Source organism: Rattus norvegicus, chromosome 10, assembly GCF_021556685.1.
Source record: "Rattus norvegicus strain SHRSP/BbbUtx chromosome 10, alternate assembly SHRSP_T2T, whole genome shotgun sequence".
Taxonomy (NCBI): Eukaryota; Metazoa; Chordata; class Mammalia; order Rodentia; family Muridae; genus Rattus; species Rattus norvegicus.
The window spans coordinates 43,614,266-43,629,321 of NC_141543.1; the positions used below are offsets into that span (position 1 = coordinate 43,614,266).

At 49.6% G+C, this 15,056-nt stretch overlaps 1 protein-coding gene and 1 long non-coding RNA gene across 39 annotated transcripts in view; one reads left to right on the forward strand and one right to left on the reverse strand.

The window, feature by feature from the left end:
- Positions 1 to 5,676: 5,676 nt before the first annotated feature.
- Positions 5,677 to 7,731, reverse strand: LOC148002866 (uncharacterized). The gene is made up of 2 exons (XR_015631610.1): positions 7,548 to 7,731; positions 5,677 to 7,232 (listed from the first exon to the last, which is right to left on the reverse strand). It is a non-coding gene; the product is annotated as an uncharacterized LOC148002866 (long non-coding RNA).
- Septin8 (septin 8) overlaps positions 6,783 to 15,056 on the forward strand; it is a 28,775-nt gene continuing 20,501 nt past the window's right edge. For 10 of the 38 annotated variants that reach the window (XM_087571659.1, XM_087571660.1, XM_087571661.1 and 7 more), the window contains exons 1-3: positions 6,783 to 6,936; positions 9,753 to 9,841; positions 14,242 to 14,399. In XM_087571659.1, coding sequence (XP_087427785.1) covers positions 14,316 to 14,399 — 84 coding nt within the window. In that variant the 5' untranslated portion in view covers positions 6,783 to 6,936; positions 9,753 to 9,841; positions 14,242 to 14,315. 38 annotated transcript variants of the gene reach the window in all.

A 15,056-nucleotide genomic window follows, 5' to 3' on the forward strand; every position in this document is an offset into this window, starting at 1 on the left:
CACACACACTGTGCACATGCATGCACACACACTAATAATAAAAACACTCAGATGTGAATACATAAATTTATTTAATAAATAGAATGCTCAAAGAAGGTAAAATGAGAGGAAAAAGATACAAGCTGAAGACAAAAAAATCATTACAGAACAGAATGGTCAATTAGAACTAAAAGCAAAAGGGTGTCTGCTGAGGACAGAAAGCTAAAGTATTTAAAGATGAAGAGATCAAAGCACTTCTTGAGAAATGAAGGATAACAGAGATGACATGGCTGATGTTCTAGAAGAAAAGCCAGGGCCCAGGCAGGATTCCTCTAACGCAGAAAACCCAAGTATACAAGACAAAGCAAAAACCTCCCATTGCTGCTGACTCAGGACATACAATGTTCCAGAAAAGGAAACTGGGAAGAGTGAATACTAAGACATTTCACACTTAACATTTTTTTTCTTTTTTTCTTTTTTCCGGAGTTGGGGACCGAACCCAGGGCCTTGCACTTGCTAGGCAAGCGCTCTACCACTGAGCTAAATCCCCAACCCCACAATTATCATTTTTTAAAAATGGGCCATGCATGGTGGTGCACATCATGAATCCCAGCACTCAGGAGACAAGGGCAGGTTTATCTCTTTAAATTTTGTGCCAGTCTGATCTACATAAGTTCCAGGACAAGCAGGACTATGTAGACAGACCATGTCTTAAACAAACAAACAAACAAACAAATCAATAAATAAGGTGAAAACTGTTTTTTTTTTCTTCCAAAGAGAAAAGCATCTCTCCTGAGGGAAAAAGCTGAGGCTGGCATTAGATATCTTCCTAGGGAAAAAAAAAAGGCAAACCTACCATATTCTGTAAGAAAGGAGTAATGATTTTAAAAGTATTAGAGGCAGGATTGGGAATGAGGCTCAGGGGTAGAGAGAGAGGACTAGTGTGCACAGGGCCCTTGGTTCAATCCCCAGCAGAGCAAAATAGCAGTAGTGACGGTTCCCAGCTCACACCTGGTTTCTAGGTACAGGCAATTGACACTCAAGTTTGTTTACTTTCTCAGAAAAGATCACCCTGTGCGTCTCTGGTTGGCCGGGCTCACTATTGGTCTCAAACTCACAAAGATCTTCCTGCCTCTGCCTCTAGGGGGCTGGGAATAAATGCACAGCCACAGTTACTGGCTGATTGACATTCTTTAAAACAACTTTAAAAAAAAAATTCAGGTCTGGGTGTGTGAGAGAGAAGGGGGGAGGGGAGGAAGAGGGAAGAACGCCTGTGGAGGTCTGAGGCTAACTTGTCTAAATTGTTTTTCTCTTGGCTTCCCAAGTGCCACTATGCCCTGCAAGATTGACATTTTTAAATATCCTAACCCTTCTTGGAAAAACAACTAAATAGATTTCTCCTATTAAGAGCTGAACTGAGTTTTTTTTTTTTTATTGCAAATGGAAACATACTGTGAAAGGACAGTTGATGAGCATCAAATTAATTAAACTGTATTCTGAGTAATTGTGGAATTCTGTCTCCAGAATAGAATGTGATTGTTCCTAGTCCAGACACTGTAAAAGTAACAATTGACAATGCTGAGAAGGCGGGAGAAACCAAGGTCACTCGCACACTAGAAATGTAAACAAGTCTCTGAATGGTGTTGCAACTTTGTGTTTAACCTCAAAGGTGTCTTTAGGAAGTAAAGCCCTCTGCAATCAGGAAACATTCTTTGAGGTTCAACTCTTTCTTAAAACTCCACTCCAACGCTCTTTTCTATTAAGTTTAAGGAGCATTAAGTAACGTGCTTCATTTTAGCAGCATCAGTATTACAGATCAAATATTTATTTGTTTACTTTTTGAGATAAGATCTCATTGATGTGAGCCAGATTGGTGGGCCTTGAACTCATAGAGATCCACCTGCTTCTGCTTCCCAAGTGCTGGGCTTAAATGTGTGTACCACCATGCCAGTTTTACTGTTGTTTATTTTATTTCTTGTATGTATGTGTATGTTTGTTCAGACCACAGAGCCATGGAGGTCAGAGAACAGAGTCATTTCCCTCTTTCACAATGGGAGTTCCAGGAATCATCAGACTGGTGGACTGTCACCTTTACTTGCTAAGCCATCTCGCTGGCCCACAGGGGACACTTCTATACAATATCTGTTATCTTCCCTTCTGTCTGTAAACAGTCCCATAGAGCTTTCTAGAATAATGTAAAGTGACACTTGTGCTGGTCATTTCCAGGTGGTGACATTGGGGTTGTTTAAATTTAACTGCACTGCCTAGTTATTTAAAGTGTACGAATTGTTTTTATACAGTCTAGCAGGTTGACCGCCACAGAACTGAGTTACAGATGTGTGCTACCACACTGGGCTTTTTACATGGGTGCTGAGAATCTGAACTCTGGTCCCCACGTTTGCACAGCAGGCACTTGGTACACTGGGCCTGTTCCCAGTCCCTTTTCTAGTATTTCCTGAAATCTTTAGCTATACACATGTAGGGCAGAATAAAGCCCTCATTTCCCAGCTCTGGCTAATGGAATGCAAGCAGTAGTACCGGAAGTATCCCGTGTCATCCCCAGGAATCATTTGAAAGTGTTTCCCTTGTACCTTCTCCATTCCTTTTTGCTATCTGGTTCACAGACACAGTGTGAGCACCACACTGGGCCACAAGGGCAAAGCCATGGATACCAACAACAGTGTAGAAGAGTCAGCTAAGCACTAGGCTATCCTGGACAGCATAGGAAAGAAGAGAGGGGGAAGGAAGAAAACTTTAATGTCGTTGAAGTGACTGATCTAATTGTAACTGGTAATGTGAGTGACTTATACACATACGGAAATATAGTTTATAATTCGATTTACACTGTGTGTCAGCGCAGGATATGAAGCGACTGGCTTGGCATACCCTTAGCTACATCATCTATAAAGTTGAGCATGCAAGGAGTAGGGGAGATCCCTCCTATAATCCAGCACTTGAGAAGCTGAGGCACAGGATGGCAAGTGTGAGGCCAGCCTGGAAAAGAAAAACGGTCAGGGAGATGGCGCATCCGTACAAACATGAGGACCTGTGTTCAGATCCCCAGCACCTATATGAAAAGCATGGGGGCAGGTGGATCCCAGAGGTTCACTGGATGGTCATGTCTGGTGGGAAAGGGAGCTCCGTGTTCAAAAAAAAAAAGTGGGGAAGAGATAGAATTTCTAGAGTGCACCTGTACATACATGTACATTTATATCTCCAACACACACACACAAACACACACAAACACACACACACAAACACACACACATAACACACAAACACACACACAAACACAAACACACACATACACACACAAATACACACACACACACACACACACACACACACACACACACACACACACGGAGGGGGTTCGAAGCCAGCAATGGTTGCCCCTGAAATCAAAGCACTTAAGAGACAGAGGCAGGGGGATCACTAGTTTAAGCCTCGATTATTCTACAAAAGCCAGGACAACATGGTGAGACACAGTCTCACTCCACCCCCTCACCAATATATAATTAAAACAACCACAACAGCAACAAAACAATATGAACAGAACCTTATAAAAACCAACTAGTAAATCCACCTCAAGAGGTCTGTGGGTCCATCAGGAACTAGAGTAGAGCTGGTGGTAGCTGGTGCTGGGGATGGTACACAGGTCCTTGCTCCTGCTACCCAAGTTCCCTACTACTTAGCCACACCCCAGCCTCCCACCATCTGAACGTTTTTTGAACGTGAGATAAAGATCAAGATCTTCTTTTACAACCCCTCCCCACCAGTACTGGGGAGCCAGCCCAGGGGCCTCATTCCTGTGAGTCAGGCAACCCTCTCCAGAGATACATTCCAGGCTTTTTATTAAAGAAGAAAAATGAAAGTCATAACAAAAATAACAGGAGAACCATGAGAAATATCGGAACCTCTATGCAACAAAAGAAATGACAAACTATCAACAGACACAAGAGAAGCAAGAGGCCAGGAAGGCCCTGTTTCCTGCAGTGAAGTCTGCCTTGTTTAGATTCCTGCTGGCTTTGCATATAGGGTGGGGAGGGATGGGGTCAGGGCAGGGTGGGGTAGAAAGTGGTTTGGTTTGCTTTCTCTGGGACAATGTTCCTCAGGCAACCAAAAGCTCTGAGGACTTCCTCAGGGACTTCTTAGCCTTTGATCATGTGACTTTGGGACCAGTCTGCCCCAGCTGTATCCTTGGGTGTGTATAAGGACCACATGGACAACTGCTGTAGGAAATCCTTTGCTACACGTGAAAAGATCGGTCTACTCACCTCCCACAGACAGTCCTTATTCCGTCACAAGTGCAAACCCACAGCTGCATGAACAGAGAGAGAGCAACACCCACAATATGAGAAATTGGAGGCTCGGAGATGAGAAAGTTTTCCTAGGAGAGTGGACATATCTCAAGAGAGGGAAGTCACCTGTCTCCCTGGTGTGTGTGTGTGTGTGTGTGTGTGTGTGTGTGTGTGTGTGTGTATGTGCGCGCGCCCAAGAGGCTTTAGACACCCCTGGATCTAGAGTTACAGTCTGTTTTAAGCTGCCCCACGATTTGGATGCTGGAAACCAAACATGGGTCTTCCAAAAGACTGCTGAGCCATCTCCCATCCCTTTCTCCTTTGCTTTGACACAGGATCTCTCTGTGTAGTCCTGGCTGGCCTAGAACTTATCCGTAGAACAGGTTTGCCCTAACTCACAGAGATCCACTTGCCTTTGCCTTCTGAGTGCTGGGAGTGAGTGCCACCATGCCGAACTAAGTGGATGTTTTGAGGTAATGCTCAGTGGAAATGAAAGGCCATTGGAAAGGTAGTTTAAGGCCAAGGAGGGGTGAGAAAGGGAAAGGCAATGAGGAGAAACATCTTGCCTTACAGCAAATGTTTCAGATGATGAAATCCTCAACTACACATATGCTCCTCAGGGTCAGACATCAGGGCTGTTGCGAGCTAAAGGAGATACCAATGAACAATGGATTTCAACCACAATTTAAAGCCCCTTGCTTATTTATTCTTTATTTTCAGAGAACAACTCGAGGGACTCAGTTCCTTCCATTATGCAGATCCCAGGGACTGAACTCAGGCCATCAGAGTTGGTGGCAATCTTGCTGGCCCATGGATACATACAATCAGAAGAGTAGTTTTCATAGCTATACTAAGTGATGGGGATGTGGTTCAAAAGGGAAAGTGTGCCACTGGTCCACCTCTCCACTCTAACCATTATGCTGTGACCACCTCCACCTCCAGGTTTTTGTTTGTTTGAGTTTTGTTTGTTTTGTTTTCGCTTTTTGTTTTTGAGACAGTCTCTCTTCTGACCCTGGGCTGGCTTCGAATTTGTTTTTTGTTTTTTGTTTTTTGTTTTTTTTTCTTTTTCTTTTTTTCAGAGCTGGGGACAGAACCCAGGGCCTTGTGCTTGCTAGGCAAGTGCTCTACCACTGAGCTAAATTTCCCCAACCCCTCGAATTTGTTTTATAGTGGAGGATGACCTTGAACTCTGTATCGTCTTGCATCTAACTTCCAAATACTAGGGTTATAAATGGGCCCCTTACATCTTGGCTCATGCAGTGCTGGGGACAGAACTCAGGGTTTCCTGCATGCTAGCAAGCAGACACTCTACCAAACTGAGCTGCATGGGGCCCCATTTCTTGTCAGAAAAATGTCCAAGGAATAATGGCATGGTGGGGCATACAACAGAATAAAAATACTGTTAAGTACTCCAAGGCACTCCAGCTGGGTACCTTGGAGGCAAGATATGGTTTGTAAAGAAAGAAGGGAAAAGCCCCTTCAGAGAGAGAGAGAGAGAGAGAGAGAGAGAGAGAGAGAGAGAGAGAGAGAGAGAGAGAGAGAGAGAAGCCCGAAGCTATGGAGGGGTGGAGGGGACAGGAAGGGTGCCACAGTATAGGGTGTGCCAAGTCCAGATGTGGTCTCCAGATACCTCTAGAAGGCATATATTTCCACTGAGTGTGAGGACAGGGTTGTTTCTCAAGAAGATATTGGGGGTGGGGTGCACATTCCTGGGTAGTGGAGAGACAGAGACAAAGTCTGCCTTATATCAGGGAGACTAGAGAGAAAGTTAGGGAAAGGAAGATAGGACAAGCTGGATCTTGTAGTCAATGAAAAAATTACGGAGCCCCTTGAGACGTTTGTGCAGGTTGCTTTCAGTGGTATGGTTGGCGAAGAAGATGCGCGTGCTATGAGTACCAAGGTCCTCTCTGCATAGTGACATAACTCCAAACTCGTATGACAAGCAGGATGAGGATCACTAGCAATATGCTACGTAGATGGTCGAGCTCCGTTTCCCAAGCTGTGCATCTTTCTCCGGTTCATCATTGCGCAAGGAATCAAAGGCTGCCTGGCAGGATGCACCGGTCCAGCCCAGGGCTCCCGCCCTAGCTCCTGCTTAGAGCATCAGGTGGGACCTATGGCACAGGCAGAAGAGGCTGAAGGATCTCTCTCAGACCTGCGTTTGCAGGTTCCAGTAGGGACAGTCAGCTTGGAGGCAGAACCCCCAGGGCACACGTAGCACCCCTCTGTGCTATGCACTAATCCAGCTTCTCAGGGACACGCAGCAGGCCTCGGAGAGCGGCCCGGGTCCCCCAGACGTGGCAATTCGCCCCCCCCCTCGCAGACTACAAGTCCCAGCAGCACTCGCAGCTAGTACCTCCTGCCAAGCCGCGGAGACCCCCGGTCGGTCCCAGCCTCGGGAAGCGCGCTGCGCGGGGCCGAGCGGTAGGGAGGCCGGTCCCGCGGGCGGGGGCGGGGCCGGCTCCGCGGCTTCTCCCGCCGCCGCCGCCAAGGGGAGTTTCCAGGAAGTGGCCATATTGGATCCATTCAGCCGCAGCCGCCCCGGCGGAGCGCGTCCCGCAGCCGGCTCGTCCCTCCCGCGGCCCCGGCGCTCCCCGCAACCCGCCCGCCCGGTGCGCAGCTCGCCATGGCGGCCACCGACCTGGAACGCATCTCGGTGAGGCCTGCGGCGCTCAGGGACACGGGAGGGGGCGCGAGGAGGGCTGTCAGCACTGCGCGGCGGGGTCTCGAACCCCGGGACCTGGGAGCCAACCCCGGGAGGGTGTCTCGGAGTGTTGGGCTTCGCGCGACGTAAGCTCCTTTTGCGGGAAGAAGCCAAGATCTGGGCTGATCTGGGTAGGTGTGAAGACAGACTCCTGTCCAGAGGGGAGGATCCCGGACGCCCCCGACTCTTCTCCCCCAGGGTGTTCCTGCACCTCTGGGGACTTGCCTTTGCCGCGCAGGTGCTGTTATCTGGGTGCAAGGAATGAGGATGGAGCCCCAGGGATCCAGGAGTTTTTCTTCCCCCAGCACATACACACACATTCCCGAAAGAGCTCAGGGGAGTTGCAGACTTTGGGTCGGAAGAACCCAGGCCCGCTGTTCACCTCCTCCACTGCCCTCCCAGGAACCTGGATCCTGGGTGCGACTCCAGACAGGTCCAGGGCCTCAGTGGTAGGCTCTGGCTCTGCGGCAGCCATTCCCAGGAGCTGAAGTGATTCCAGATCCAGACCATTGAGTGTTTGTTTGGGCCCCAGTCTGAGTCTGCCTCTCTCTGGGCTGACGTACCTTGGTGGTCCTAAGAGGGGAGTCTGTGGACTTGAGCCAGACCATGGCATGCGGAGGGAGGCCTTTTGGGGGTTGTCTGCACTCTCTTGGTGTCTAAGGCTGGATTTGGGTGTGTCTGAGAGGCTAGGCTGTGACGGTGAAGGAAGCTGTGTCCTCTTGCCAGCCTGTGAGGCCCTGGTCGACTGGAAGGGGAGGAGGGGAAGGGGGGAGGAGGTGGAGGAGGGCCCGGGGCTGTTGGAAGGAGGGAGAATTTTGAATGTGTGACCGATAACGAATTGGTTCTGGGGCTAAATAAGGGAGCCAGAACTTATGTAATTTTGCTATAAATACTGTCGTCTGAATTTATATATGCAAATTTCTTCTTTAATCTGAAAATACATTTGTTGGTCTTTGCAAATATGCATAACAAAGCTCTTGGTTTCATAATGTGTAGACTGGTGTGTTCTGTGCCCCCTGGAGAGGGGGCTGTGTGTCTGCTAAGTAAGTTTGTCTACACGGGAACAGATGCAGAAGCTGGGCCTAACCAAGGTCCACTTCACTCCCATGGCTGTAAATTGGAATTTTTGTATTGCAGAAAAACAGCAGAGTCCTTATAAACCTGCCTAGTGGATGGAGACCAAAAGAGGGGTGTGTGTGTGTGTGTGTGTGTGTGTGTGTGTGTGTGTGTGTGTGTGTGTGTCTGAGCGCTGCATTTCTGTGCTTAGCTGACCAGAAGGTTATGTCTGTTTGTACTGAGGTCAGAGGTTTGTCTAACAGTTGATCTTGCCCAGATGAGAGTATGTGTAAAGCATCAGTGGCCTGAGAGGATTCCTTAGAGATACCACTTGTTGGTCATGGGACCTCTGGCAAGCTGGTTAACCCTCCGTGTACTCATCTACACAGTAAGAGAAAAGTGTATCTCCCTCACCGAGCTGAGTGGATAGTGTCAGAACATGGTAAGGGCTCAGTAAGGGCTGCAGAAAATATGTTTGTTTCGCTCGCTCGGTGGCCAGAGACATCCTCAAAGGGCCAGCTGAGCGCCCACATTGTACAGCTGGGGCTTGGGAAGGCCTTGACTCTGTTTGCTTTTGGATCATTTCTGTGGGAAGTCTTCATAGTAATCCCATAGTGAGCCAAAGCACAGAGCGGGGACTCAAGTTCTGCTAATGCTGGAATCTTGGGGCCTTGCTTAGTATGGTGGCTATGCCAGAGGGGTGGATGCCTTCCCTGCCTTCTGCACTCTGGGCCTGGGTGGAGTTTGGCTGGAATTTAGAAGTCTGCTCTCTTTCTTCCCCTCCTTCTCATCCGGGAAGGTGATTTCCTTCCTTATCCCATGGGTAACCATGCTGATTCCTACAAGAGGTTTTTGGCTCATTGGAAACATACTGGATATTTTGCCAGCTGCGAGGTTTGGTGGCACGTTTGGCAGGTGTCCCCTGCCCCTCTGGCTTGTGCAAAGATGGTCAGACGGGCCCCTGACAACCTGCAAACTGTCTTAGTCTGGAGTCTGCAAGATTACACAGACAGGTTTGGATTGTAGCTTGGGGTGGAGAGCTTACTTAACTTATATAGGAAGCCCTGGGTTCAACCACCCATGCTGCCTAGAATTTCAAATGAACTCACACAGCAATGTTCTTTGAGATGGAGGTGTGTTGGTATCTTTTTTGTTTTTGAGTTGGGGATCTCTCCACACAGTCCTGGGTGTCTTAGAACCTACTATGTAAACGAAGCTGACCTTGAATTCACAGAGATCCACCCACCTCTGTGTCTCAAGTGCTGGGACTAAAGGTGTGCACCACCAGGCCTGACGGCATGTTGGTATTTTGACTTACCCTTACCAGCATGATGCACATACCATAGGCCTATCTTTCTTATATTTTACTTATTTGTTGTGTGTATCTTGAGTATGTATGTATGTATGTATGTGGGCGTCCTTGTGTGATGGCGTACGTGTGGAGGTCACAGGACAACTTTCAAGTCTTTCATCATGTGGGTCCTGGGAATGGAATTTTAGCTCTCAGTTTTGACAGCAGGTGCCATCTTGCTGACCCCACATCTCTGACCTCTGAGCGGGTCATGCTCAGCCTTAGCTCAGCTCAGAGGCTTAGGTTGATGGCTGTTGCATATGTATGCATATGTATGCAGGGTCAGCCCTCAGCAGGTTCTGTCATCTCTTCCTCGGGCCATCAGACTCCTGGCACACTTTTGGGGTCCCTCTCTTCTTAGACTCTGACTCTGAGGCTCACTCTTCTCCAACTCTGACCAGCTCCTGTGACTCCTGTCTGCATCTGATGGAACAAAGTTCAGACTCCTAGGTAAGGGACCCTGTGGGTCTTGGGCAAAGCAAAGATGTGAGTGGGAGAGGGAAGAAACGTGAAACAGCCTCATACTTGGCATTTTTCCCAGCCAGGCACTCGCCCCCCATCTCCGCTTTATCCTCAGCACCATCTGTTACATCCGTTGTCACCCTGTAATCTTGACACATCCCCAAAAAGCATGCTATCCAAGGAGCGCCTATTTTGTCCTGAAGCTAGATATAAGAAGCAGCCTTCTCACCCCAGTGTGGCTCAAGGGCCCTGTCCCCTGAGAGCTCACTGTCCTGTGAAAATGACCTTGGTGAGTCTTTCTGGGCAGCAATGATAGCTGAGAAAAAGGTGTCTGTGTAGCCCCCAGTGCCTAGCATTGAGGGGTCACATGCGAATGCCATAGGCAAAGCCACAGCTCCACATCCTTCTCCAGGAGGTAGGGTTGCCTTTTCCTTCCTTCCTTCCTCTCTCCCTCCCTCCCTCCTTCCTTCTTTCCTCCCTTCTTCCCTCCCTCCCTCCCTCCCTCCCTCCTTCCTTCCTCCCTTTCCTCCCTAACACACTAGGAACCAACCTTACTGGGGCCTTATGAAATGGATCAGAGCTGAGTCTGATGAGGTGTTGATGACCCAAGGGAGCATCTGACTGGACTGTTTGAGACAGGAAGAAAGAAAGACTTGCGAGAGACTGACGGCAGAGCCAAGGAGGATAAGCAGAGGAGAACTCAGGGCTTGTCCAAAAGCTTTGGATGGGCAGTGGAGGTTTTGTGCTCTTTGTCTTTTTGACGTCAGCAGGCTGAGATTGGGTGAGGAGGCAGATTCTGGTTGCTGACCATTCAAAGATGGCCCAATACCCAGATATTAGCTTCCACCAGAGGGCCCCTTGGGGTGATTGACTTTTGAGCCCTAGGATGAACTAGGGAGTGGTCTGTGTTTGGGACAGTAACTCCCGGATGTCTTTATGACCAAAGCTCAGCTTCCTTGGGGCCATGTCCCAGAGCAAAGGAGCAAGGACCAGATGGCCTCCCGGTGTCTCTCAGGGCCTGTTCAGCTTCCTGCTTCTGTGCTTCCTTTAGGCTTTTGGGATTCCCCAACACCCTAGTCCCAAGCCCCATCTTAAAATGCACTAGATTTGTGGATAGCCAGATGTGAGGCTGGCTAGGCAGTGGGGGAGCCGCATCTGCTTGAGGAAAGGGATGTCTCCAAGAGTCAGAACGCTCTAGTGGGAGTTGCGCGCATCCTCGGGGTGCCATGTGAGGAAGCCTAGCTGGGAAGAGGCAGGAGAGGACAGGGCAGGGAGCTTCTTGGCAGTGACTCCAGTTGCCTTGTTTGCTGTGGAGTGAGTTGGGGATTCTTAGAATGGGTAGCTTCCGGGTACATAGAAGACTTTATGAGTCAGGTGAGAGGGACAGAATCAGAGGAAGAGTGTGTCTGCCTCTGATCATGCTCTCTGGCTGTTGTCTGCAGGGCCTTCTGGGTGTGGGCCACTGGGAACCTGAGCTTTAGGGGAACTGTGGGATGGAGCCAGACTTCTCAGGCACAAAGAAGACCCTTCTGTCTGCCGTTAGGGTAAATGGAAAGCAGAGATGCATAGCTGTGCCTTCATAGCTGCCTCTGGCCGTGTTGGTGCTAGGGCATCCTCTGCAGCTCGCCAGTGCCATCATCCATCCTGTGGTGGTAAACAAGGCAGGGAGATTTTGGAACCCACATCCCCCCTTCTAAGGCTGGGGTTTCATTCACAAGGAAATGCTGCTGCCCCCTCCTTTGAATGGTTGAACCACTTGTGGCTCAGCCCTTTGGCAGGCCACCCCTAGAGTCAGTCCCTAGCCAAGTGGGAAACTGGAGTCGCTATGCCTTCTGCAGCAGAGAGCCCCATATGTGCAGTGGCAGGATGAAACATCTCCTCCTCCTCCAGCAACACATCAAAGCCTGAGAAAGTCTGTGTCCCAGGCCTCGGTGGCAGGTGGCAGGGACAGCCATGGGCTCAGGAACTCTGCTCCTTTGATTCTTGGAAACCCGATTTTGGGAGACCATGTCAATCAAACCATCCCTAGTTGTGGGCTCCAGCCTGGCTGTAGGAAGACAGAGAAAGTGTCCTGGACAGAGAAGCACAGGGCCAAGTCCTGGGCCAGGGAGAACCTGTCTTCCTTCAAGAGGGTGGGTAATGACCAGCCCAGGGAGAATGACTGCTGGCCCAGCAGCCTCCCAGTTTTAACCATGTGTGCACCGTGGTGGCACTGCGAAGGCTGATCAGGGTTTGAATCTTCCTCCCAGGTGTTCTGTTGCCGCTTCTGTAGAAGAGAGACGCTGTGGCCAGGTGTCCTCCGGATTGAGGACAGGTGTGTCTTGCTTCTGTTCTCCTCAGGCCCGGGATGACAGCTTCTCTGGCTTTGCCCTCTCACACACAACCTTCCAGTTATTTCCCGTGACCTCTGACCTGGGTCTACAGGCTTGCTTGGAATCCTGGGACCAGAGCCTCAGCCTTTCCTGGGAACATTCCTAGGATTCCTCTTAGGCTCAAGGACAGTTGTGCTTAACACAGTTCTGGCCTGAGGCCTCTGCTCTGGCTATTTTTAAGGCCTAGGCTGCTTGGGAGTAGCTGAAGTCACTTTGTGCCAGGAACATGGGTGGAGAAGGCTCCCCGTGTTACAGTGATTCCTGGGGAGTGGGCTTCCTGTCTGCCTGGCAGGGTGTACCCGAGGATGCCTTGAGATGAAGAAGAGGGTAAAACGTTCTGAATTTTAAGCCCTGAGATAGTCTAGGAGGCCAGCCAATGCTAGGCACAGGAGCCAGAGACCACAGCGCTGGAGAAGCATGTGGAAGACCTGGCCTCAGGGAGCTGTCAGCATCCAGGACGCAGGAACCATGTTTCTTATACTGGGTGTCTGCTTTGATTCCCTCCCAGCCACCAGCATAGTTTGGGGGTTCTTGCATCCGTCTTGTTGGTGTGGGTACTACAGCAGATCCCAGTCTCTGAAGATAATCTGTTTTCATGAGGAAGTAAACAGTGAGCCCCGATTTCTCCCTAGATGCCACCTCGATTCTCGGTAAAACACGTAGCTCCCTGTGTCTGTCAATTAGGGCTGATCCCGAGGGTTCAGAAAGAGCAGTTCCGGACCAGGACAGGGATGTCCTGGTTGCCCACTGGGCTGTGTAATAAACAGGTCCTCCGCTTTGTTCTGCATGGCCAGGCATGCAGGATTGTGCTTCCTTAGTTTGGTTGCTTTCCCTGATGTGCCAAAGACAGGGTGACGTAGAAACCCTTGGCTTTGCTCAGGATCCAAGAGCTGGTTAGTGATTAAAGAGGGGACCTTGGCCTTGGAGTTTCATATTGTGTGCAGATCTCCAAGGTGCCAACTTTCTCTGTCCACGGGGCGGTCTTTGAAGATGTTTAGAGCCCCTAGTGAGCACCCTTGGTTGCTAGATATGAAAAGGGCCAGAATCAGCAAGATCTACCCCTGTCTAGGGCCTGCCAGCCTAAAGGAAGAGTCAACCAAGCCAATGCAGTGGACACATCATTTCCCCAGATCTGTCTACCAGTCTGCCAGACAGTAATGTCTCTGGTCCAGATACATTCTCCAAAATGCCAAACCCATTGTTGGGCCTGATATTCTCTTTTTTCATTTGTTTTTATTTTTCTCTTTCCTTTTCACATTTTCCTTTTTGAGACAGGATCTCATGTAGTCCAGGCTGTCCTCAAGGTTGCTACGTACCTAAGGATAGCCTTGAATTTCTGATTCTCCTGTGCATCTTAGTGCTGAGATTACAGGTGTGTACCACCATCCCTAGTTCATGCTTAGCATCCACATCTTTCTTTTCTTCTCACTTGGTTTTGTTTGAGGGAGGCACTAAGGATAGAGATTAGGGCCCTACTTACTTAGGAAAGTGCTCTACCATTGAGCTACATCCATAGCCCTTGGTAAGCCTTGAACTATGGTCCTTTTGCCATAGTCTCTTCAGCATTTGCTACTGGCCCATGCCGCCAAAGCTGACTTGTTTGTAGGTTTTGTTGTTGTTGATGTTGTTGTTATTTTCAGACATGGTTTCTCTGTATAGCCCTGGCTGTCCTGGAACTCATTATAAAGTCTACAAAGACCAGACTGTTCTCAATTTACAGAGATCCAACCGCCTCTGCCTTCCAAATGCTGGGATTAAAGGCGTGAGCTACCAGCACCTGGCTTGTTTGTGTTTTGAGACAGGGTCTCTCTATGCGGTTCAGGCTAACTTTGAACCCCTGATCCTTCTGCCTTAGCCTCCCTGACTTTGGGATTGCATGTCTGTGTTGCTACGGCCCTCCCACTGTTGTATTCTCACAGTTGACTGCAGCCCCAAGCCTGTGGCAACCCTGGGGGCCATGTTCACATGGGCTCTGCCATTTCTACCTCTTTCTGGAACTTGCCGTCTTTCAACCAGAGTAATGTGGCCAGAAGTGTGTTTCCCAATCACGCTGCCTCCAGTCAGATCCTGAGTAGTGTGGCCTCCTGTGTATGGCTGTCTCACAGTGCCCCAGTGGTCTCATCCGTACCAGTGGACACCATACTGCAGCCAACCTCATGGAGCTGCTGTGCGGAGTAAGTAAGATGGGAACTGTACCTTTCAGAACGTGCATCGGCCGTAACTATGGTGGTCACCAGCATCGCTGTATCGATCCTCTTTGGCATGTATGTGCTTCCCTGGTCTCTGTGACACTTGGGAAGCCTGGGGATGTAGTGCCCTCGCCTTCTCGATGCCCCAGTGCCTGCCACACAGCAGATGTGTCCGGTGATGACTGACTGTGATAGATTGGGAGCCTTCCAAGTGCAACAGAAGCAGAGTGCATTGGCTAAGGGATTGCTGCTCTCCATCCCTGCCGGACTGGCTAGTGCTGCCCAGGGAGGGAAATGCCGAGAGACTGTAGCGCTTTTGGTTTGGCTCATACACAGTGGTTCTGAGTGACCTCCCTTCTTCTCTGAGGCTGTAAACTCAATGCCTGGCTTTCTTCGCCCCTTCTTGAAGTTTCCTGAGTCTCCCCACTCTCTCCTGTCCCTGTCATGCGTTGTACTATGGAGACTAGCAGTCAAGGCATCCTCAACTGCAGGGCTAAGGTTCTACTCTGCTAGGGATATAGGCCAGACACGTAGAGAGGTAGGGCCCACAGGAGCTCCATGACTGCTCTGACATGAGGAGGCCTTCATCCTGAGGGGGCCTTCATCTCAGGCTAGCTCCCCAGATGTTCATAAAGGCCTCCC